Source organism: Leuciscus leuciscus (assembly GCF_965113295.1).
Source record: "Leuciscus leuciscus genome assembly, chromosome: 15".
Lineage (NCBI taxonomy): Eukaryota > Metazoa > Chordata > Actinopteri > Cypriniformes > Leuciscidae > Leuciscus > Leuciscus leuciscus.
In genome coordinates, this window is record NC_138739.1 from 16856128 (window position 1) to 16883606 (window position 27479).

The following is a 27479-nucleotide window of genomic DNA, read 5'->3' on the forward strand; positions in this document are numbered from 1 at the left end:
GAGAAATGAGGAGAATATAAGTGAGTTTGCAGATGAACATGTCAGAAACACTGAGAAGATACTGTGTGATTCTTCACATCTACTGTAATAATTAGTTCATCACGTAGATGCCCTTTTAAACTAAATTATGAATAACAATTCACAATAAGGTTGCATGTGTTAATTTTAGTTACTGCCATAGTTAGCGTGAATAAACAGTTCTTCCCAGTGCATTTATTAATCTTTTAATAAATTTATCAAATTATAATATATCAATTTTTTCAAATGATACATTTTTAATATTAGTTCAGGTAGCCGTAACTGACAAAACCAAAAAAAGAAGAAAAAAAAGAAAACTGATTTTCAACAGTAAGGTTGACAAGAAAAGAACCAAACCTTATACAATTGTTAATTTAGGTCTATAGTTCAATACTATAAACAGTTATTTAACATTGTAATAATATTTCTCAGTGTTACTATTTTTGATCAAATAAATGCAGCCTTGGTGAGAAGAGACTCCTTTCAAAAACATGAAAAAAGAAAACAAACAAACAAATAAACACATATATATATATATATATACACACACACATACATATATATATATATATATATATATATACATATATATATATATATATATATATATATATATATATATATATATATATATATATATATATATATATATATATATTGTACTGTATATATACACTACTGCTAAACACTACTGTTACTGTTTTTGATGTAATATTTATGTAATATTGTGACAAATTGTTACAATTTAAAATCACTGTTTAATTTATAAACTGTGTGTATTGTTAATTTCATTTAAAACTGTGTAATTTATTCTTGAGATCAAAGCTGTATTTTCAGCATCATTACTCCAGTCTTCAGTGTCACATGATCCTTCAGAAATCATTCTAATATGATGATTTGATGCTCAAGAAACATTTCTGATTATTATTAATGTTGAAAAGAGTTGTGCTGTTATTTTTATTTAAACAGTGATGCATTTTTTTTCAGGATTCATTTATAAATAGAAAGTTCAGAAGAACAGTTATTTCTCTATTGCTAAATATTCCTCGTATTTTGATGTGTACTGAATCACTTCACGTTTTCTCTTATAGTTTTTGTTTCAGTGGTGTCTGATCAGTCCTCCACTAGTTTCTAGTTTAATTGATCAGTATCCTGTGCTTAAATAGCCCTCTGATTCAGTCTGTTGTGGTCAGTCGTTATCTTTGGTATATTAATAAATTTGTCCCGTTTATGGTTTTTATCACTCATTTAGGATTGTCTGGTTTACCTTCATCTGGATTGTTTCAATAAATGCTATGATTAGATCTTTGCCTCTGCTCCATTCATTCTCCACTCCAGAACCACACAGTGAAAATTAAAAATGTATTTACTGTCACTTTTGATTAATTTAATGCATCCTTGCTGAATACAAGTATTATATATATATATATAATATTTTTTTTTTTTTTTAAATCAAACTTTTGAATGGTGGTGGTGGCTATAAAGAAACAACATGAGGATCAAAATGGGGAGGCAACATGTCAAATCTGTCACTTGCTAATCCTAATTTATTCAAAAAGCTAATAGATCAACAGTTGAGTGCATCTTTCAGCCAATTAAATTTTCCTGTTGCTCAAACAGAAGAGCGTTGGCGCTTGTAACGCCAAGGTCATGGGTTCGTTTCCCAAGGAAAGCAAGAACTGAGAATGTAAAAAATGTGTACCTTGAAATGCAATGTAAGTCGCTTTGGATAAAAGCGTCTGCCAAATGCATAAATGTAAATTTAGACCTTTTACTAACAACACTTATCAACGCACATCAATCTGAGCGTCTCATGTTCAGGTAAACAGAAGCTCAAACATGTGTGACACGCTAGAATCAATGATGTTTAGGTCTCATAATATTTGCACTTGCATTTAATTTCAAACAGCTGAATATTAATTGAATTTGCTTAAATGTATAAAGAGATTAGTTATATTAATTTTGGTATTAAAAATAATATAAATATAACTAATATGAATGTTAGAATAGTATTTTACATAAAGCTATATTTGTCAACATTAATTAGGAAACTTGACCTAGGAATATTATATCATTTATTAATAAAGTTCAATAATCATTTAGAAATATGTTTATACATGTCTAGCATATTAACATTGCTTAATGCATTAAACTAAATATGAAATATAAAGGCAACTCCAAGGAAGCAAGAAGACATAACATGGTTTATGCAGATTTACAGTAACTTGCAGTTTTGTTTTTTTTGAGTGTCAGAGATGATCTGCTTCTGTGAACATTAAATACACCAGAAAACCATCATAGTTCTTGTGTTCTGTCTCTGCAATCAATACTGTCTAGAAAATGTTGTGCTGTTTGTGTGATCAATTGAGTGTTTTAAAATGGTTTATTAAAAAAGACTGAAATGATCTGAGGAAACTGATGGGAAGCTGAATTACGCCATTGAGCTGAATTACCTTTAGAAAAAACTGAAAGAATGAGGAAGAATGTGACCATTATTACATTGACTGGAAAGACTCACCAATGACAGAAATGTAGAATTCTTCATACAAGGTCCTTATGTCTCTTCTGATCAGTATTTTATAGAGTCCAGAGTCTTCAGTTCTGATGTCTCTAATGGTGAAAGATCCAGTCTTCTTGTCCAGCTGTAGTCTGTCTTTGAATCTCCCATCGGGAATGATCTCTTCTGTCCCTCCTTTGATTTCAGCTATGAGAGTGTCTTTATCTCCAGATGTCTTGATCAACTGTATCTGATCACCTTTGTTTATATCAGTGACAGGTTTTAAAATGAGAGATTCTCCCTCCATCACGGTCTTCGCTACACGTCACAGCAGCACAGAAATAGAGAAAAAGGAGATTATAAGTGAGTGAACTGAAGGACTGAGAGAATACTGTGTGATTCTTCATGTGCTTTCTAATAATCACTTTCATGAGGATGACTTCTACTTGATCTGCAACAATTAGCAATAATGTTATTAAATTCATTGTTTAATGGGATAGTTCACCTAAAAATGTAAATTCTGTCATTAATTACTCACCCTCATGTAATTCCAAACCCATAACACAAATGAAGATTACTTTAATTAAATATTTGAGCTTTCTGTCCCTCCATTGACAGTCAAATACCACTTTCAAGCCCCAGAAAGGTAGTAAAGACATCATTAAAGTTATCCATGTGACTCCAGTGGTTTAACCTCAACATGAAAAAAAAAAAAAAACACTTATTTAATTTTACCAACGCGCGCGTTCACAAGAGCATCACAACGCAAACATGTTGTGTTGACACGAGAACAGACTTTGTAGCATGAATACACATTACAGATGTGTATCATATTGCTTCAGAAAATTAAACCACTGGAGTCAGCGTTTGCAATGCCATAAAGGTGGGAAAATTATGACAGAATTTATATTTTAGAATAAACTGTCCTTTTATATGAATAAATAACACTAATTTGCTTGGTTTTCAGTTCTGAGTTTCTGATTAATATTCTATGGCCAGGTTTCACAGACAGGGTTTAGATTAAGCCAGGATTAGGCCTTAGTTCAATTAGGTTAAGTAGCTTTTATAAATGCGCCTAAGAAAAAAACAAAATCATTACTGGTGTGCAATCTTGAGATAAAACAATGGCACTGACATATTATAAGACATCTCAGTGCAAGTTGCTTTCAGTTAAACCCACTCAAACATGCATTTTAGTCGGGACTGGACTTAAGCCTTGTCTGTGAAACCTGGGAAAAGATGTTTAAATGAATAAGGTGAATGAAGCCACACACAATGACACAAACACAAATACAGCTGTGAGGCGGCTATGAAGATATCAGACAGTCCAGATAAAACTCAAAATGACAGAAAAAGGACAGCAGGACTTTTTTTATGCCAGTTTCTGATAAATTTCCCAACCTTAATATCAGAAGAACAAAAGTACATAAATAAATGTAGGGCTGAGCGAATATGGGTAGAACTCTTTACTGCCCTAGTACTTCAGAAATCCTTTTAAAAGTAGACATGAATTAAACGTGGCTCAATGGCCTTCATCATCATCACAGTATGCTAATGCCTATCAGTGCAAGGGTTTCATCAATATGCTGATTGAGGACTGTTGGGACACTCCAGGCACAGGATGGGTTTGTCGGGAGAGACAGAGTCGTTTGCACCTCAATGACACGTCTGTACCATTCGCTTCACAGGACATATGCTTTAAACTACATACTGTTTATTTACTAGTGTGTTCTAACATGTAACTATGCCTCTTACTATAAGAAAGGCTTTTACGGCCTCTTCTGCACAGCATTGCATTATTTGTTACAACTAAGTTTTCTATACAGTATGTTGTTCCATTCTTCCGTCTATTTAAACGTGTAACTTAATAAATAACTTTGCCTGCTTTAAAGGCTTTGAGAATCTTTCCTTTTACACTGAAATGTTGAAAGCTAAGTGATTATAACTTTTGTTATCCAACCGTTCAGGTTAAATCCTACGTTTTCCTATCAGTTCTAAGAAAAACCTTTACCTTTAAAGAATAAGAGGTTAAAGAATAACAACAACTTTTATGGAGTCAGATTGATCATTTTGGAGTCAGATACATAACTGAATTATGCATGTCATCCTTCATCTGTCAACTGCTTTTTGTTTCTGATTGTTAGTTCAAAATAGCAGCGTAAGCTTCCAGCTTTACACAGACATAATCAAAAACTGATCTTAAATTCACAATTTTAAACAGACAGAGATTCAGTAATTCGTTTATTAATGTAATTCAGCTCATTATTGGACAATCACACACTTCGTTAATTATTGCACCAAATCAATCATAAGGTAGAGCAGGTAAAAATTAGAAATATTGACTGTAAAAAATCATATTATACATTTAAACTCTACTGTACTACAATAAAGCTCAATATTTTTTTCTATTGCTGTATTAAGTGTAATACTTACACGTTTGATTTTGTCGTTTAGGGATCTTGAGGAGATAGTAAATCACACCAGCAGCAGCAGCAAACACCAGCAGCAGAACACTAATAACTATTCCTGCTTTAGCTCCTGAAGACAGACCTGGATCTGGAACAGCTAAAGAGAGATATTAGTGTGAATGTGTCTGATCTATAACACACACTATAAACATCAGCACTATATAACCTGAGTGAAGATCTGATACTGTAATGATAAAGACAGACATTAGTGTGAGTGTGTCTGATCTATAACTCACACTATAAACATCAGCACTATATAACCTGAGTGTAGATCTGATACTGTAATGATAAAGACTGACATTAGTGTGAGTGTGTCTGATCTATAACACACACTATAAACATCAACACTATATAACCTGAGTGTAGATCTGATACTGTAATGATAAAGACAGACATTAGTGTGAATGTGTCTGATCTATAACACACACTATAAACATCAGCACTATATAACCTGAGTGTAGATCTGATACTGTAATGATAAAGACAGACATTAGTGTGAGTGTGTCTGATCTATAACTCACACTATAAACATCAGCACTATATAACCTGAGTGAAGATCTGATACTGTAATTATAAAGACAGATATTAGTGTGAGTGTGTCTGATCTATAACACACACTATAAACATCAACACTATATAACCTGAGTGTAGATCTGATACTGTAATGATAAAGACAGACATTAGTGTGAGTGTGTCTGATCTATAACACACACTATAAACATCAGCACTATATAACCTGAGTGTAGATCTGATACTGTAATGATAAAGACAGACATTAGTGTGAGTGTGTCTGATCTATAACACACACTATAAACATCAGCACTATATAACCTGAGTGTAGATCTGATACTGTAATGATAAAGACAGACATTAGTGTGAATGTGTCTGATCTACAACACACACTATAAACATCAGCACTATATAACCTGAGTGTAGATCTAATACTGTAATGATAAAGACAGACATTAGTGTGAATGTGTCTGATCTACAACACACACTATAAACATCAAGCAAGCTAATAAAAGGTCCGGGGAAGAAGTTGTGAACTCTGAAAGTTATATTGGTTTGTTTTAAAGGACAGTTTTATGATTTAAGTCATTACATGTGAATTATTATTAGTCCTTTAATGTGAATTATAATGCCATCTGAATTATTCATAGACAACTGATAAAAAATCATTCATAAGACTCGGGTTACTCACCACTGACAGTAACAATGAATCTCTTGTATAACGTCTTTTTGTTGCTGCTGATCTTCACTATATAAAGTCCAGAGTCTGTGGTTCTGGTGTTTGTGACGGTCAGAGATCCAGTCTTCTCATCCAGCTTCAGTCTGTCTCTGAATCTCTCATCAGTATCATGTAATGATGAGCTCTTTGCCTCTATATCATGTTTAGCTATGTGTTTTCCTTCATCTCCAAACCTCCACACTATCAGCTCATCTCCGTGTGTTATGACATCAGTCTGAAGAGTGACAGAATCTCCCTTCATCACTGACAGACTCTTCATTTCAGCTTCACCAGCATCAATAACAGATGAAGACTCTGCAAGAAACAGATTACACAGACACACAGATTAAACATGTTGAACACTGTGACTGGCACTAGAATATCAGTTTATCTCATAATTACTACACAAGGCATTTGCAGATTGATAAAGGTAATCAGTTTAGTATGTACAACAGTTACTTTTGGTTGACTAATTTAATGTGTCTTCTCATATAAGAGCACAGGAACATTTCAATATTTGAAACACTACAATTGTATGTGTTCAGTAGATATAATTACAATTCATAATTATATACAATAATTGATCCAGCTTTGAATTATTTCAAACTATTACCAATGGAATCAAACAAAAAATATTTTACCAAACTGTGTGTAAAATGTAAGTCAATCAATATGAATTTACTTAAATTTGTAATATTAATTATAGTATATTAGCAGTATCACACTCGCCATCATGCTGCTGTTCAGTCATGTGATCATATGTGTCCCAATCACAGCTGTGATGATATTCAGAATAACAGCATGACTGTGATATTGAGAAACTACAATTCTGTAAGACTGCTGAAGACATAAGTAATATTTGCTGGTGAAATCTCAGCTTAATTCAGTTTAATTAATAAAAAAAAAAAAAAAAAAAAAGAATATCGATCTAACTATTGATAATAAAAGTATTCTCACCATAGACAATGACATTGAATGTCATACGTGAGGTCCCAGATTTGAGGTCGATCTGTAGTTTATAAATTCCAGAGTGTTTGGTTCTCATGTTCTTGATGGTCAGAGATCCAGTTTGATCCAGCTGCAGTTTGCCTCTAAATATGTCAGTGTGACTGGGATATGAGATCTCCTTTCCTCTGATTTGAGCGATAGTGGGATCTCCAAACCTCCACAGTATCAGAATTATTCCCTGTGTTTCAGTAACTTCCGTGTTTAGAGTGACAGAATCTCCCTCCATCACTGACACTGTCTTCACTTCATCTGCATCAACACCAAACACTCCTGCAGAACAAACAGAAACAGTTTCTCAGAGATTAAACTCATGTAACACTGCTGGTGATATTAGTGAACAGATTTAACTGAGATCAGGCTTGCACAATAAGCACAATTTTACTAATTAAAGGGCTCCTATTATGTTCATTTACAGGTTCATAATTTGGTTTATGGGGCATGCCAGAATGTTTACTTAATTTAAATGTTAAAAAAAAAACTCTTATTTATAATCTGCATTGTTGCAGCACCTGTTTTCAACCTCAACACTGTTTTATTTTTTGTTTATTTTCCTTCTGAAAAGAATATCTGCTCTGCTTGGTCAGTCAGTCCGAGTCTGTTGTGATTTGTGACAGCAGTTAGGGTTGATCAGCTTGTTTTTCTTGACTGTCATTGTCGGACTCTGGCTCAAACTGATACACAAAACTGACGCCATAGTTAGCATTACAGGGTCACTCCATTCTAAATCAGCCAAATATCAGAAACTTCGACTACATTTTTAGGTTTTTTTTTTCCCCCTGAAGAAAGACAAAGATAAATAGTGATTGAAGCCAAAATAAATGTCATGAATGTATATTTACAGAGTAATCCACTATTTTGTTGAGAGGGGTCAAAATGACAATTTTCACCTGAGATTCTGAGCCAAATTACAGATAATAGTCAAAATTACTTTAAAAAAGATGGCAGCATCATTTTTTTTTACACAGAGATTGGTAGGTCTGTTAGTGAAATCTGATGACTTTAGCAATCTTTGTTGCATTATATACCAACAGTGACAATTTAAAAATGGGGAGAAGCACTTTTCATGGTTTTCCCTTTTCCAAGGTTTGCATGCCTGTAACTTTCAATAAGTATTAAAGACTTCTTAATACTTCCTTTTAGATTTTGGTTTCTTAAACTTTTCTTTTGTAATCTTCATTTTACACGCTCCGTATGGTTCAATCCCAGAAATATGGAGATCTTAATGCGGTTCAGGGAGTAAACTGGTATATTGTACACATTTCCAATAGTCAAAATTAAATGTGGGACACGCAACAGCTAATACTTTTTTCTTTTAAAGAGGAATGTCTGAAGAATAAATAATGTTGAAACTAGAAATGTATCTTGTTTTCCCCTATGAAAACAACTGCATAGAACATTCCTCTCTGAGTACCGGAAGTATTATTTTCCCCAAGTTTACATGCCTGTAACTAAAGAAGTATTAAAGATATCTTAATATGATTTTTACATTTTGGTTTGTAGCAAACATGCCTTTTGGTATGTTAAGGCCCAGGGACGGACTGACAATCTGTGCGTTCTGGAAAAGTCCAGAACTGCCGTCCAACCGAGGGCCGTCGGCACAAAAAAAAAGTCTAATAAAGCAATATGAACAGCCAACAGCAGGGGCACTAATACGATCACTTATGCTACATGTAAAAACTGAGGAAGAAGAGTCGGCCTATAGCCACTGACAGAAAGTTAGTTTTATAAGGCTGCACTTTTAAATGTGCTTACATTATATTTGAATAGTTAAGTTATAGTATAGCAGTGGTCTCCAACGTGGTGCCTATGAGTTGCCCGCTAAACACATTCTATAAATAGCTCCAACTTGCCGTCGGGGTTCCAGACTTCGAATAAATGGTAGCCTATCATTTTGCAACCTTTTCAACTAAACGTTTCAATTTGAACTTTTGCCTCTTCAAAATTACCCAACTCTCTTTGATTATACGCTGTCATTTGCGTTGCGTATGAGAAACATCAAATGGCAAATCGGAACAAAACGTGTTTGATCTGAGCAGCGCAGAGCATTATCAGATCGTGGACAAAGCAGCTGTGCGGGCTGATCTCGATCACGCGAACATTATTACACAGAGCTGCGCGATCCACTGAGAAGCAGTTCAATTCAGCGCAGAATTCTCTATCTCTATTATAAACCCACAACTGACTATGTGATTTAAGCTTGTAAAAAGCTAGATGAAACAGCGCTGATATTCTCAACATATTGACGCAAAAAAAAAAAAAAAAAACAGGGCGAAACATTGTTCCGAGAACAAATCAGTTAGAAGACATTTCACAACTTATGAATTAACTGTAGTAAAACAAACTTTTTTGGCAGAAATGTGCCTGTATTCATATTAAAAATGCTGTTATATTAATATAGTCATGTATAAATGTATTAAATGTAATCCTGTAATGTTTTGTTTAGAAGTTATGGCAGTTTATTTATTTATTTATTCATTTATATTTATACTAAATGTTTGGGCTACTGTTTTTGATAACACATACAATAGGTTTATAGAAAATCAACAAAAAAATCAATAAATATTTTCATAATTTTTCATAATTTTTTTTTTTTTTTTTTAAACGCTTGTAAGTCTGAACCAGAATATCAAGATATTTTATTATTTCCCATATGATGGTGAAAAGTAAAAAAGCTTCACCATGTTATATGTATAATAAATATTGGAGTATAACAAATAAAAATCCCTTCTAGATTATTTTATCCCTTGAGGTAGCCCTCGCACACAAAAAGGTTGGAGACCCCTGGTATAGTAACTATGTTTTATAATTACAAGTTTGTGTAATTTGGGGTTTCTGTAGCCAGTGACATTTCATTATTTGTATTTTATGGCATTGTACATTTTTTGTTTTTATTTGAAGGCTGAGGCTTCATTAATAAACACAACCCCAATTATCATCATTGGTTTTGAGATGTTACTTGCTGTGAATAGCTTGTCTGATAGGCTACAGTATTGTGGCATAGTATCAGCACATCCTGGCTAGTGTCTGTTTCACACGGCTAGAGGCGAATGGGATGATGGGCCTATTTGGGAGAAAGTCCCGGGCTGTTTTTTAGCCCCAGTCCGTCCCTGTTAAGGCCCTATATGGTTCAATGGTTTCAATGGTAAAAAACAATGTGGTTCACTTTGCACCCAGCTGATACTTATTGTAGTGATGGGACGGTTGATACTGGGGCTCCGATGCTCCAACGCAGTTTTCAAAGCACTTGTATCACACACACACTGTACCGATGCTTGACTCAAAATAACAATACCACGTGATTGATGACGTTTGAAGCTTCGAACGTCATGCAGTATCGGAAGGTCGGGAGAGCTGGTTTGAAAAAAAAAAAACTTCAAATGTTATCTCAACCCCACCTGATGCATAAAAAGGGAAATGATTATCGAGGAGGCATTATTTAAATAATTGAACACTACACTTCCCAATAACATAATATATATATTTTTTTAAATAGAACACCCAAAATATCTTTTCAATTACAATTATGATCACATACTTGTAGGGTATATTTTATATGATTGATCATATGTGATTCCGTTGACCAGGCTACACATGACACGAGTTGTGGTCTCATTGGCACAAATTAATTTCGATGAGATTAGATAGAACTGTATTGATCCCACACTTGTATGTCACAGACTTCCAAAGCTTTCTTTGCTCACATGCTTTTTCTGCTCTGAGGTGATTTGAGAGTAGCCTGACTACGTCAGACTTCCTACTTCCGCTAATTTCATTTCGCTCCTGTAGTCAGTCTGAGATAGCAGCCTATCTTTCAGTTTTCCACCGGCCTGAAAACAGCCGGGCCAATAAACGAACAGAGGGCGGGCTGAGAGCCGTGACGTAGACGCTGATTGTACCGTGGATGCGTAGATTTACTTCACATAATCTGCAAAAGTCATTCACAGCCATGTTCACTCCGGTATTTCGCTCGATGGTTTAGTTTTTGCATCATACATGCGTTTACAGTGGAAGTTAGATGCGGCTGAGCATGCGCATAACACACGCCATAACCAAACGTTATGTGATTGGCTTACGGGTAACCAATGATTTTAAACTTCAGACAAGCGCCCCCCCCCCGCGAGAGAGAAAACACTTCTCTATTATGCCATTCCAGACTCTGTCTACAAGGCAAAGCGAAGTAGCAGAGTCTGGTATTACCAGGCTAATTTGAGAGATATGGTGGAGAAAACAAGTGTGACCACCAGATGTCACTAATCTATTTGTATTGTATTTATTTATTTATAAAGCACCTTCCAGGCTACACTGCCAAAGTGCTGTACATTACAAATGATCTAAAACAAAACAGCTTGACATAAAAAAAATGATCGAGAACAAAACAACACAATAAACAAAGAGTACAACACCCATGAAAAGAGTGACTTATGGCGCGTTTCCACCGAGCGGTACGGTACGGTACGGTACGGGTCGGTACCCTTTTATTTGCGTTTCCACTGCCAAAAGTTGAGAATGGTACCAAAAAGCCGAACCGTACCGTACCACTTTTTGGGTACCCTTCCGTTGGGGTACCTAGCACAGTGGTACGGTACTAAAAGGTGGAGCTAGACTCACTGCAGGACGTTGATTGGTTGACAGAGAATCGTCACTTGCGCGTGCTACGAGGGGAATGACAACATAAGAAGCGCCATTTTTTAATATACAGTTTAATATAATACTACTGTTACTGTGTCACGAAATGTAATTTTAAGAGTTTTTCAGGCGAGAATGTAGCTGTTTAAAGCTCAAATCTGTGGTTTATTTATAAAGATGATTTGTTTTTCCCCGGTTGTGAGATCCATGCGATCAGCGGGCGCTCGGCGCTCATGTTTCCCGGCTGGATGAGCCTTTCCTCGGCTAAGTTAGTTCTTCTGACGTTCGCCGATGACTCCGACGGTAGTGGTTAAACATGAGATATAATTCGTCTTGTGCAGACCTAACGGGCGATCTTTGGTCTCGTGAATATATAATTCGTTCCCTGTCAATCGTTTTGGCTGAGGGCTAAGTTTAGTTTCATATTATAGGCTATTTGTATTTAACTTTACTGTTGTAATGTTAGACTAGAGCGCAGCATTTGGACATTTGACTGAATTGTTTGCTTTATTTCTTATTGTATAGCTTCTTGTACCTTTTACTTAAACTTTTATATTGGCTTTTATTGATAAAACTGAAATTTTACAAAAAGAAATATGGTTTCTTGTCATTTTCTTATTACAAGATTATCACTGATGTTTATTGCAACATTTGTACAAATGCATATATTGCCTGTAATATGTGTAATTTTTTCTATTATTTAAACGAAAAGAGGTAACGTTAGGGTTGTGTTTTAAATTTCGTTTTGTTATAAATAGAATAACGTATAACATGCAGTGAATAATCAATATGCGTTGCGCATGAACCACATTTGTGTCCCTATAATGTTTAATTTATTTAAATGAAAACGAAAAGAGGCAGAGTAGTGTTTTATAACATATTTCGTTTTATTGTTGCTTAAAATGTACATACAGAGTAACAGAGATAACCGGAGTAGCAGATCGCGAGCTGAGTGACGCTTTTAAGAACGCGCTGTACCATTTGCATGTAGGAGTCGCACATGGCAAGTACAAACTTTGCGTACTTAATATTGAGAAAAGCCTAATGTCGGCGCTTGTCTTCTTGTGACAAACATGTCGAGGAGCAAGAACAAGATCTGCTGTATATGTCATCCATTGTAGTTTACTATGTTCTTCTTCGCGCGAAAATGACGTCGATCGAAACACCACGCCTATCAAGTAAGGGTACTGTTGGCAGTGGAAACGCTAGCCAGATCATGGTTAACAGACCCGAACCGTACCGTACTGTACCGTACCGTACTGTACTGCTCAGTGGAAACGAGCCATTAAAATGCAAGAGAGAACAGGTGAGACTTCAGACGAAACCTAAAAATATTTAATGTTGGGGAAGATCTAACAAAAAAAAAAAAAAAAAAAAAAAAAAAACTGTAGATCGTTTCATAATCTCGGACCAGCAACAGCGAAAGCACGATCACCCTTGGATTTAAGATGTAGCTTACTCGTGGGATAGTTAACAGGAGCTTATTTGAGGATCTAATGCGCATTGTGTTAAACGCTTAGAGTAATGAACCTTTTTTTTGGCACAATTTGATGAAAGCCGCAAATGCTTCAGAAAGCCTTGGTTTCCCATCACTAACTAATTGTATTTAAAGGGGAATGTCTGAAAAATAAATATTGTTGAAAACTACAAATGTGCTTCAATTCCCTCTATCAAAACAATTGCATAGATCATTCCTGTCTGAGGACCAAAAATAATTTTGTTCATTTTAAAGGGCACCTATTATGACCCTTTTCCAAAGATGTAAAATAAGTCTCTGATGTCCCCAGAGTATGTATGTGAAGTTTTAGCTCAAAATACCCAACAGATATTTTTTTACAGCATGTTTAAATTGTCATTTTTTGGGGCTCAGAAAAAACGCGCTGTTTTAGTGTGTATACCTTTAAATGCAAATTAACTGCTGCTGCCGGCCCAGGGGGCGGAGCCTCACGAGCTTGCGCTTCAGTTAGGACAATCTCATCTGATAATATCAAAACAGAAACTCTCAGTAGCGTGTTCATTTTGACTAACGTTTCGATGTAGTTACATCTTCATCAGAGTCCTTGAAGGACTCTGATGAAGATGTAACTACATCGAAACGTTAATCAAGTCATTGTTATGCACCTTAAATAAATAATGTATTAAGTAGACATCTGTGCTGCACCGGCGATTCCCTTTTTTCTGCTCTGTTTTGTCCTGCCTTGGTTGCACCGGATTGTTGTGGATTACAGAAGCGCAGAGAACCTCCTTTTCAAATATATACACACCTTTTCAGTCTGTGCTTAATAAACTGGTACACTGTAAATCCGTAAAACTATTCGATGAGCTGTCATAAAGTGCGCGCTCACTTTCATTTCTGCCGTGGTCAGCAACGTTAGTCCTGTCGCTCCGGAGAGTGTAATCTGGATCACGAACAGTTGGTACAGATCCATCCTCGAGTAACAACAAGAGTAAATGAAGACTGATATGTTCATTCTGACATCCAACAACAAAACACCTCAATCGCTTAGGAGACATTCTTGTCTACAGTTGCTCAAGCGTCGAACAATGGCGGACTGTGTCCAGCTCACTCAGGGCGGGTCTATGCTCAAACTGAAGTGTCAATCAACAGTCGTGGGAGGGGCCTGCGCAATTCTACGTCACATTGCGCTGAATCTGGGAACAGCTCATTCTGAGACAGTGCTTATGATTTATTGAGATTGTAAAAAAACCACTGGGTGTATTTTTATCATTCTAGGGTGGTTTTGCTCACACACTGCCAACACACATTTATGTTCAAACACCATGTAAAAGTGAATTTTGCATAATAGGTGTCCTTTAACAGCTTTTGAAGCTACCAAATGTTCATGTATGCAGTATCCCCAGCCAGCACACCCATGTGGGGCCCAAATTAGTATCACCTGGGCTATCTAATTGTGTCCCAGACAGTTTTGTAAGAAGCTGCTCACACTGGAGCAAATGGGTGGAGCTTATGTGTAGCTCCTCCTCACTAGACCAGGGAGGAGGAGCTAATGTAATTTGGGCCTGATGGGTGGAGCTAGAATATCTAACCACACCCTAACCTTCCCCACTACTCTATCCCTCCACACCATTAGAGCTCCAGAGAGCAGGAGCTGGGGTGCTTCTCAATTCTTATTTGTGCATCCTCGTTTCCTTTCCTTGCTTCCTTTCCTTGCATCTCAGCTCCACCCCCTGTAGGATGCGAGTGAAGGCTGCAAGGAAAAGACACGAGGACGGAAGAATCGAAGTAAAGCTTATTGGAATACTTGATCACTCAAGCGTCACTTCACAGCGTCATTGGATGGAGGACGGAGGAGAGAGGAGACGAGGAGGAATATTGAGAAGCACCCCTAGTCGTCATTTGACTCTGAAGTGAGTACCACTTGGCCCAGGTTAAAGGAAAACCAAGTATGCGCACTACAGAGTGTTAAATGTAACACTGAATAAGTTTTGGAATTAATGAGATAATTAAGTGATTAATTGAGTGATGACTGAGCTTTGAAGACAGCTGATGATAACAATCAGGATCACTTAAAGGTGCCCTAGAATGTGAAATTGAATTTATCTTGGCATAGTTAAATAACAAGAGTTCAGTACATGGACATGACATAAAGTGAGTCTCAAACACCATAGTTTTCTCTTTCTTATTTAAATCTCGTTTTTGAAAAACACCCCTGAAAAACAGGCGAATCTCCACATAACACCAACTTTGACGCAACAGTCGGGATCATTAATATGTACGCCTCCAAAAATTTGCATATGCCAGCCCATGTTCAAGGCCAGGCGAAACTGCGCAGCCGAATCATCAGAAGTTCTGCAGGTGAAGGATCATAGGGAAAATGGCAGATCTATCTCTAATCTATCTATCTATCTATAATCGGATACCGCTACAGTTTAATTCGAAGTTGTTAGTTTGCTCTGCCCATTTCACCACGGACTGTTTTTCTAACCTGGAACAATATCAAGCAGCCAGGCTTCTCTCGGCGTCTCAAACGGACGAAGGGGGCGATTTCAACTAACGTTATATTCCCGCAAGCGGTAAGTAGTGATTTTATTAACGATAATTTACACTGTGTTATCTAGATCCAGCGCGATATTGTTTTTTCCTCGAGAGACATCGTGGCTTGCAAACGAGCGAACGAAGCATGGCAGTTGCTCAGTGTTTGGATGTACAAATGAACACAAAAATATTTGTTTAGCTCCTTCATCCGAGCCTCTGGAGAACCAGTGGGTTATGTGAATTTCTGATGTGTAATTGTTCAAGTTCAGACAGATAATCTTTCTCTCAAAGTCGTTCAACACTGTTTATGCATCAGTAAATCGCGTTGCAGTGATAAGATCTTCATTCACGCGATCAACAGGCTGTCATCTGCTCAATGGTCATCACTGCAACCTTTTATGTGATGGGAATAGATCTAAATACTTAAACTTCTCATGATTCGTTAATCCCGATAGCTGTAATAGTAAAAACGTATAAAAGCTGTAATAGTAAAAGGTTTCCAGATAGCTCGAATGCCAGATTTCATATGCAAGCATGTCAGCCAATCACAGCAGTGGCCGTTTACATTGAAGTCTCACAGCAGACACGCCCCTTCAAACAGAGCGTTCAAATCAGGGGATGAAATCAGGCTAGGAAATATGCCTTTTATTTCTAAATTATAACAACTTTTGATCTAAAAAACATACTAACATTATAAGGGCACCCCAGGAAACATTCTAAAATAATAAAATAATCCATTCTAGGGCACCTTTAAAGAAAGAGGAACAACAAGAACGAAAAAAAGAACCACAACAACTATAACTGACTTGAAGATAAAAGACATTAAGGGTACGTTTACACGACAAAGATATGCTTAAAACAGAGAATTTTTTTTTTTTGAGTTTTCTATGTACAGACAACACCATTATCAGAATGATCCCCCTTTACACGGATCCATGAAAACAACTAAAAACCCTGTATTCTGAATGAAACACTATAGACTGAATGTGCATGACTTCATCGTCTTCAGAGATTCTGTTTTTTGTAGTTACACAGAGTCCATTTTCAAAAACGTGCACTTTGAAACCCTTTTTCAAAATTTTGCATTTTCAGGCATCCAAAACGCTGTTGTCGTGTAAACAAACGGCAAAAACTCATAAAAAGTTGCATGTTTTTAGTTGAAAACGGTGGCATGTAAACAGCCTCTAAATCTCTCAAGATCTCTGCAGAGGATATTTAATAACTCCACAAACAGCATTACCATCACTTAGGCTATCACCAGATTTACTTTATTTCTTTCATTCATTCATCTACAGTTCTTTTTGAGAATTAACAGAGGTTTAGGTGTTGATGTTTTATTGAAAATATTTGGTCACCATTATGTTGATCAATGTTTACTTTAGTTGGCCAGTTTGACTCTTGACTTTTTATGTCAGTTTGTGGTCTTTGTAATATGTTGCAAAGGAGGCCAGAAATAAAAACTATGTAGGCCAGTAGAATGATACGCTAATCTCAATGACCAAAAGTTGACGTTCGTTATTAATAGATGATTTTCACCAACAATACTTTCTTGCCACATATCAGACATTATGAATTTTAATTTTTAAATACATTGTGAAAAAAAAAAAAAAAAAAAAAATCCTTAGACACATAGGTATTAAGAATCAGCAAATGAATCTCAACAAAGGTGACATGCTCCACGCCCCAATGCATGCTGGGAGACCGTTTTTTACTCTGGTGGTTCCCAGCATGCATTGCCGCATGAAGCATGTCACCATTGTTGAGATTCATATGCTGATTCTTAATATTTTTCGTCTCTGGGACGTACCTTTGCTAAGTGAGAGGCTTGTTTGAGATGAGCAAAAACTGCGCAGAACCGATCACCGGTGATCAGCGCGAGATGCATGCCGGTTAGAAATGTGTCCGAGTGGGATCCGCCTGGCTCTGATGTCATGCTGACGTATGTGAAAAAACTCTCGCGAGTGCAAGGCGGACGTGTCGGATTCTGCAGTCGAGCGCAGTTGCTCTCCACCGACTGCGCTGATCAAAAGCATGATGGGAAACGACTTGCTTGACGACACAGCTTAATGCTTTCTTTTAAAATGTTTGATTTTAAAACTCTGATATCATGTATAAATTATGAGCGAATATTCCCAAACTTTCTGACAGTTAGATCTCTGTATGGGTTATGTGATGTCATTTTATAAAAAAAAAATGTAAAAAATTATATATATAAACATATGCCTGTATTAAAGTAAAAACGATTGATAAACACGTATTTTGAATGGAATTAAATAAGTACTTTGGGTGTCTTGTTCATTATATTTATTTTCATAAAAAGCAACAGAAATTGAGCGTAAGCGTCAGTTCTGCCAGGCCAGGTAGTCAAGATGCTGCTAACGCTATTGGCCAACAAGACGGTCTCATCAACTGAGATGCATCAGCTGTTTTGCATCAGCGCATCATCTGTTCAACTCCCCTCGCTGCTAATGGTTACGCTAATAACAGGGCGCCCTTTTTAAGCAGATTCAGTTTGCTCCTAACTGCTCCTTGCTAGCTTCTCTGCACCGTGCCGTCCTAGTGCTGGTCCGCAGGAGCCGCTGTTTGTCACGCAGGCAGGGAAACCGCCTGGTTTGCTTCTCACCTACGCCTCCTCTGCCAATTCTGCGGACTGCTTCCGGATCGTTATACAGCTCCTTTTCTACCCATCGGTGCAGCAACTACAGCGGCGGCATCCGCTCCGGTTATAACCCTAGGCTTAAAGCGACAAAGGAACTTTGTGGTGGGAACTTTTCCTCTTCGGTCGCCCTACAGGTTGGAAGCAGAATTGTCCATTACCGCTGTCGTAAATAATTTCGCCGACCGCAGCCTACTGTCCCACGCACACTCGCTGTTTATCTATAGCACCTGCTTTGGAATGAACGATATCCACTGACAAGAAACGTGACCCGGTTTGGCAAATTTGCATGGTGTGGTTATAAGCAGATATAGGGCTGCAAAGCGAATCCAGAAGTGGCTTTCACCTTGTACGACTTGATGAACCACTGATACGATTTTGGGAACATTATTTTAAGGTAAATTATTTTAAACCATGAAGCGGTGGTCTTCTGCTGTTTATGAACGGTACCTTCGTCCTGACGTTCGGGCTATTCTTGATGCTCAGAAGGCCATGAGCTCAGTTCCCTGATTGGTTCACCTAAATAAACAATTGTGCCTCATCTGCTTAACCTTACTTGCGCTTCTTCTGCTTAGTGACAATTGCCCATGGATGTGCTTACTGGCTGCTTCATTTCATCCTCTCATTTTATTTTATCACAGGAGGTTGCTGTTATGGTCTGTTTGGGGGGAATAGTTCAGCTCTCTTAGTCCCATTCATGTGAGCGTCCCCTAATGCTGCTGATGTCCCCTGACTCTCTGCTAAATTCATGGTGCTCATGAATGGTAAGGAGACTAACCATATTGCTACTAGGGCTGTCAAAATTGCTCAAAAATGACGTTCGAATATTCCCTCTAAAAAACACACGAATATTCGAACTATTCGAACATCTGGTTGCGCATTTTTTCAATGACGCGCATTACGTCAATAACAGGACAAATTAATACAAAGAGACATACATAACTTGTATAGGTAGTTAATTTAAGTTTAAACATATTTGACAATGTATTACCAACACAAAACCAAGTAAATAAACTAATGGCCAAGACCGCAGCAGACCTCAGTCTCGCTCACTCGCAGGCACTCTCTCTCTCTCTCTCGCGCCCTCGCGCTCACGCTCTCTCTGCTCATAACGGTTTAAATGAACAACAACAATAAGCACATGTTGAGTGCTGATCAAGAGTTTTGTGCAAGCAATTTAAGGTCGCGACTCTTGCCCCAAATATAGCAGGCTTCATTCAGTGATTGAAACAAATGTATTAACATTAATTGAAGTTTTACAGTATAGAACCGACATTGAACGCTCCGAGCGAGCTGTGGTAAACATGGAACTTTTCTGTTTAACTTTAAATAAAATGAGGCACACAATTCCGAGAAATGTGACAACAAAGAACTTTTACCCTGAGGTTCATAAAAAATAAAGTGCTATTAAAAAAGAAAAAGGCTACTTACACTATTGGTGCTTGTATTAAAAAAGGAAAAACTGACTGCAATTTATTCCATTGTCTTTTAGTGCACTGTCAACTTTCAGCAGTGACGCTGTGCTAGACAGTGCGACTCGTGTGACCTGTCCCTCAAGTCTTGTTTATACTCGACGCGTCCGCACGAGCGCGAATCGCCCCCTATCGTTTCAAAGAATAGTACAACGGCGAGCGCGTCGAGTATAAACGCCTTGTCCGTTTGGGGGAGGTGCGCGCGCAGTCTGCGGAGACTCGCGCTGCGGAGACAGGCGAAAGTATAAACAAGGCTTCAGGCAGCGCGCGCGCCCACTCGCAAAGCAGACAGCCGCGCCTCTGCTTCCGCGGGCGTGTTTTTCCATATTCGAAATTCACATTCGAATATTAATTTTCACGTTCGAATTTCTGTTTTTTAAAACTATTCGAATATATATTCGAATTTAGAATATTCGTTGACAGCCCTAATTGCTACATTTACATTTAATCATTTAGCAGACGCTTTTGTCCAAAGCGACTTTGGATATTGCTGACTAATTCGTAATTTATTCATAGATTCCTAAGCATTTTAATTGTCTAAATTCCATCCTCTTGTTTATCACAAGAGGATTGCCAGGTGTGGTTTGTTTGGGGGGAATAGTTCAGCTCTCCCAGTCCTAAACTGTGTGAGCGTTCCCTAATGCTGCTGCTGTCTCTCTGCTATTTCATGGTGCTCATGAAAGGTAACGGACTCCCTGAACAGAGCCATACCGCCAAATTTAATTCAGAATGATCAACTTTTATCAAATTATCAATGAATTAACTTTTTTCACTCCTCTCACTGCAGCCGCCTACTCTTGCATACATTTCAGGCAAGGCAAGGCGCATCTCAAACAAGCCTATTGTATTTAATCTGTGATGTAGCCATAGACTGTAAAAAAATATGGACGTACTGTCCGTGACGTCACCCGTAGGTTTCTGAAGACCGTTTTTGAAGCCTAAAGTGGGCCGACCGTCGCCATCTTGGCAGCGCGTCACTCCCGAATTTATTTATTTTTACAGTCAGACAATCATAGACATAATAAATACATAGACGCCCTATTGGCCGCTTTGGAACGTTGCTGCGATACGTCGACGCGTCCGCCATTTTGCGGAGGGCAAGACTGCGCTGTAATCAAATGCAAGTAAACAGGTGAGCTGCGTTTTTTTCTGGATAAAACCCCCCCAAAAATTACATTTATCAACCGATTTCAGTGGTTTGTATGTGGTGTACAAAAAAGTTCCATCTCTAGTTATTTAAAATCTCGATAGTTGGACTTATAAAACATTTTTTTAATAAGGAATGGCCAAAGCTCAGGCTTGTCATGTATTTGGCTTTTTATTCTTGGATAAGAATTGTGAACACCCCCATACTGAGATATAATTTAATTTTCACATTAAATTAAATAAAGTTTTCTTATTGTGGCAAAAGAATATTCTGTAATTGACCCGATTTTAGCAATAACAAAGTTATTATAATGTGATATGGTACAACTACAGTGCAATGCAAATAGTAAATATAAGATAAAGTGAGAAGTAGGCTAATAGTAAATTGTTTAGTCAATAAAATAAACAAACAGTATACAGCAAATAAAATAGTAATGAAAAGTATAATTATATAATATCATAAGTACTATAATATAATAATAATAATATATTGATAATAGCATATAGTTTATGTATAATACTATAATAATAGCAATAGAATATGAAATATCAATTACAGAATATAGACAATAAAAATAATAAGTTAAATAGTTACTATGAATAGTACAATAATTTAACAGCATAACTATAATAGATTGATAATCGCAAGTGGTATATTATTATAATAACAATAATAAATAATGTAAATTTATATATTTTAAAATATTCTTACATAGGCTATATAAAATAAAATGACGCAACCCTGTCTCTTTTTGTTAAATTTCAGTTTTTAAAAGGTATAAGAAGCTATACAAGTCAAGAAATAAAGTAAACGATTCAGTCAAACATACAGCAGGCTACAACGTTAAAGTTAAGCCTAAATATATAAAGTTATGAAACTTCACTTTGCCCTCAGCCAAAACGATTTGCCAAGGAACAAATTATAGATTAATGAGACAAAGATCGCCCGTTAGATATACACAAGACGAATTATTCTCATGTTTAACCACTAGACTAAAGACATCAGATCCAGCAGCGAACGTCAGAAGCACTAGCCGAGGTAAGGCTGTTCTCGGCGGGGTACATGAGCGCCCGGTGATCGCTGGATCTCACAACTCCGAAACCGTCAGATAAAATTTTTAAATAGGCGCTATCTTTATAAATAAACCACAGATTTGAGCTTTAAACAACTACATTGTCGACTGAAAAACTCTTAAAACTACATTTCGTGACACAATAACAGTGGTATTTTTCAATTTCGCGGCCTTTCTCCTCTGAAAATAAAAATAGTAAATGAAATACACCCAGAAACAAATTTTCAGTTTAGCTTGTGAAAGGTAATTCCCTGAGACCTGTTTTCAATTGTGTGGCGATTAGTAAAGCCCCAAGCAGCACACGAAATAGGCATTTTTCTCAATTCTCGTTATGAGAGGTATGGTAAAGTTGCCCTCCGCAGTATGGCGGCGCCGTTGACGTACGATCCAGCGGCCAATAGGGCGTCTATGTATTTATTATGTCTATGCAGACAATGAACTGAGGTAACGTGACGGCTAACAAACAGCAGACAAACGGCCAATGATGACTAATGACCACAGCAGCGGGAATCCATCTGTCACTCAAAAGTGGACACCCTTAATTATGCAGACATTTTAAGGCTTAATATATTTTAAACGGATGAGTTATAAAAAAAAATTCACCCCCCTCACAGTTGTCATGAAGGGCAGAATTAGCTGTTTAGACCAAAGCCACCTTTTTCTCCCGGCTGTAAACGTGTTTTTTTCTGCTGTAAATTTGGGTATTTTAACATGGGTGAGATACAGATTTGACTCACTTCTGCACCCAGCCTCAAGCGGCCAGTCGATGAATTGCCGTTGAATTCACTTCCGTGTTGGTTTCAAGAGAGGGACAGGGAGGTTGCCACTTGGACGTAGCCTATATAGCCTAAGCATATCATTATTTGCATATTTAATTGTCCATATTTTAAGTAAGCAATAAGGTACGAGAGGCTGTGCTGTATCGTGAATAAGTAACGGCTGTTAGGGCGTTGCCTGCAACCCCTTCAGCCGTTACTTATTCACGATACAGCACTTGCCTCGAGTACCTTATTGCTTTTATAAAACGGTTGCCACACAATACAAATATTAAAGCCGACAAATATTTATCTATGCAACTTTCATGAAGTAAAAATCACTAAAAGCATTCCTTCCGCTGGAAAAAATAGTCCCTGACCGTAAACAGCAACAGAAGTTACATACATTATTTCGCCAATAGATGGAGACAAAGACTGTCTTATGAATGAGTCAGTCGGTAGAGAAGACTTTTATATTGAAAAGACTCAAACTTGTTTTCACGGAGAAGGAAGACGCAACTGACAGATGACTAACGTTATAGGCACGGGAAAACCCCTTAACGGTTAACTGTTAAAAGGACAAGATATCGCAGCGGACATTCAAACGGAATATTTTATTACGAATATAGGACTGACCTGAAGGAAAATGCAATGTCTACTGTGAATGCAGGTAACTTTACACTCGCTTTCTCGATCTCTCACAATACTTCATGTATCATTGATGATTTTTATAATGAAAAATATTCAATAACTTCAGTGTAATACACTGTATGGTTGCCAAATTCAGGTTACACATCACTGCTGTCCTGAAGGTTATACTACAACACTTGTTTTGGGAGAAAAAAAAAACACTTTAAATTATATATACACAATTGTACATTTATAATTTTTATTAAAAATATTTGTTATGTATTTAGTGTTGGTAACTGGGTTATCGTGCAGTTGTTTTCTTATGCTGTAGATGGCGCTGTGTAGCCATGTGTCCCTTGAACATTGTAACAGTAAAAGAAGTCAGTTCTAAGCGTACTCGGTCTCAGGCCCTGTCCCAAATGGCACACTCCGGACTTGTGGACTTCCTCAGAGTCCACACTTTGGTAACGTCATGTAGTGCAGACCTATAGGGCCCTTGGCATGAGTCCACGAGGGCGCATTGAGAGGTATTTTTGGGACAGACTCGATCGTCACGCCGGAAATAACGGTCTGGTTGTTGTTGGACAGGAGAAATCATATTTTTGCGCTCCGACGTCTTATCTCCATGTCCACTACACAGCCTAATCTTACAGTTCTATATTTTGATATTGTGCATGCCACCTGGGCATTAGACAATAGATATATCATGCTTATTTAAATGATGTATACAGTTGTAGCTACATAATAATACATAATGTTCCATTTGAACTTAGATTACAATTTTAACACATAATGAAAATGTGCATGAGTTTCAGATGAATTTACAGGTTTCAATATTCATACTATGTTTACATATGACTCAGTAAAGCCCTGACATTCGGTTCTATTTATTTAATGAATCATAATGTGATCGTATTATTCAACACACTATTATTATGTTTGAGACATCAACCACTGCTCGATGACCATAATGTCTGTATAAACTGTAGGTAACAACTAGTAAAATATACATCTAGGTAATAAAAACCGTAATATTTTCTTCTCAGCCATGTCAACAATTATCCGTGAGAGAAATCTCCTCCCATCCGTTGTCTGATTGGCCTTTCGCAAGGATTCCTGGGTAGTTAAAGTGCGTGGAGCCTGCATCTATGCGGGCTTCGTGGAAGACCGCTTCAAGGGTACAAAGGGGGCGCTGCTGAGCACACTTCAGAGCGTTAAAATGCTGAATGGGACGGCCTACGGACTCGCAGACTCGGCGAGCACGCGCAATTTAAGTCCACGAGACCGAAAGTCCACATGAAGTGCGCGATTTGGGACAGGGCCTCAGTGTGTTATTGTTATTGATCGCTCCTCAGGATATAATGATATTCTGATAAACACAATAAAATTGGCGACGAGGAGTGGAAATATTGACTTTTACCAAACTTTTACGGAGAAGATTAATGTAAACGAGTGTAGTAAGTTACTTGCTGACATAGATGAAGAGTGCACAGTGTGGCAGAAGACACTAGCAACTACCGAAGAGTGGGACAATTAGGATGGCGACTATCGGGCATATTGATGCTTTTGACAAGGCCATCGAACAGTGGACAACATATATTTAACGGTTTAACCACTTCACAAAGGCAAATGATATCGACGAGGAAAAACTAGTGCCAGTGCTGTTAAGTGTAATGGGCACTAAAACGTACAGCCTTCTACGTAACTTGATTGCGCCTGATAAACCAGGAGAAAAAAACATATCAGGAGATTGTAACGACGTTAAGTGAACATTATTCGCCCAAGCCCCTCATAATAGCGGAACGATTCCGTTTCCACAAACGCAATCAAAAGGAAGGGGAGACCGTTGCACAGTACGTAGCAGTATTAAAACAACTCTCTGAACATTGTGACTTCGGTACGCATTTGCAAGATGCCCTACGAGATAGATTTGTTTGTGGATTAAACAACGAGACGATACAAAAGCGACTTCTCACAGAGGCTGCACTTACTTTTCAAAAAGCAGTAGAGATAGCTGTTGCCGCGGAAACCGTCGCGCGCGAAGCACAGCAGCTCAGCAGTTCGCTTAAAGTCAATGCAATGCATGTTTCCTCGCCCAAACAGCGACGTAATTGTAAGAGATGTGGAAAAACGAACCACAAGGATGAGGACTGCTGGTACAAGGATCAAGCCTGCCATTTATGCGGAAAGAAAGGCCACATCGGACGAGTATGCAGAAATAAACGGAACTTTGAGAGAGAAAGAAAGCACGAGAGTAAGTTTAAGTCAAGTAATCGACGTAGTAAAGTTGATAAGAGACGGGTGCATAATTTGGACACAGGTGGAAGACAAAGTGGTGAGTCCAGTACAGACACTGAAAAGGAAATGTCACTGTATATGGTGAGAAGTGAGCAACTGGCACACATTTGTATAACGCCAGAAATTGAAGGGAAAATGATTGATATGGAACTGGATACAGGTGCTGCAGTATCGTTGATTTCAAAAGGAAAATTTGACAGTAACTTGCAGCATGTTCCTCTGCAGCCAACTGACATAATCTTAAAAACATACACCAGTGAAGCACTAGCGCCAGTAGGGGTTATCACAGTGTAGCGGTGAAGTTGAACAATCAGTTGGCAAAATTGCCTTTGTATGTTGTTAACAGTGATGCACCACCATTATTTGGTAGAGAATGGCTGAGAGCTATAAAACTAAATTGGCAAGACATAAAAACAGTCAAGCATGGAGCCACAGATACTATGGAGAGTGTGTTAAAACGACACTCCCAAGTTTTTGGAAAAGAACTAGGCACCATGAAAGGAATTGAGGCAAAAATTACACTCAAGCCTGACCATACTCCAAAATTCTTCCAGCCACGGGTAGTACCTTATGCAATTCGACCAAAAGTGGAGGCTGAATTGACACGTTTAACAGAGATGGGAGTGATTTCACCAATGCAGTACAGTGAGTGGGCCACACCAGTGGTACCAGTTATAAAAAAAGATGGCTCAGTGAGACTGTGTGGTGATTTTAAAGTGACACTCAACCCAGCCATTTGTGTGGATCACTACCCAATTCCACGCATAGAAGATCTTTTTGCATCTCTGGCTGGTGGCCAATTATTCAGTAAGTTGGACTCGTCAAGCGCTTACTTGCAGATGCCAGTGGCCATGAAATAACAGGACGAAATAATGTGGAACACCTCAAGACATTAGACCAAGTACTCACCAGACTGGAGGAATATGGCCTGAGATTGCAGCGTGAAAAATGTGAATTTTTCAGACAGTCACTGGAGTATCTGGATCACTATATCGACGCAGCTGGATTACACAAATCGCCAGAAAAGATCAAAGCCATAATGGAAGCACCTGCACCAACCAATGTAAGTCAATTACGCTCTTTTCTTGGGATGATCAACTACTATGGCAGTTTCATTCCAAATCTGGCATCTGTTTTGAACCCCCTCAATGCTCTGTTATGTAAAGAAAAGAAATGGTGCTGGAGCGTGGCATGTGAACAATCATTTCAGAAAGTGAAGGATCTCCTTACTTCACCAGCTGTACTAACACATTATGACCCAGAATTACCCATTCGTCTCGCCTTTGATGCTTCCCCATATGGGGTGGGGGCAGTGATATCACATGTGTGCCCCGATGGGGAGGAAAAGCCGATTGCTTTTGCATCCAGGACACTCAGTAAAGCTGAACAAAATTATGCTCAGATCGAGCGTGAGGCCCTGAGTATAATTTTTGGAATTCGCAAATTCCATCAGTACTTATACGGAAGAAGGTTTACCCTCTTTACGGATCATCAACCTCTAATGGCTATTCTCAGTCCCAACAAGAGCATTCCATCCATGGCAGCAGCTAGAATGCAACGATGGGCTCTGATATTAGCCGCCCATGACTATGTCCTTGAGTATAAGA

General features: G+C 37.8%; 1 protein-coding gene across 2 annotated transcripts in view; it reads right to left on the reverse strand.

Moving 5' to 3' along the window:
- LOC309475961 (uncharacterized protein) overlaps positions 1–27479 on the reverse strand; it is a 46489-nt gene that overhangs the window by 14132 nt on the left and 4878 nt on the right. For both annotated transcript variants that reach the window (XM_082138987.1, XM_082138986.1), the window contains exons 2-5: positions 7169–7489; positions 6185–6526; positions 4949–5080; positions 2537–2833 (exon numbers count right to left, since the gene is read on the reverse strand). In XM_082138987.1, the coding sequence (XP_081995113.1) occupies positions 2537–2833; positions 4949–5080; positions 6185–6526; positions 7169–7489 (1092 nt within the window). The remainder of the gene's footprint in view (positions 1–2536; positions 2834–4948; positions 5081–6184; positions 6527–7168; positions 7490–27479) is intronic.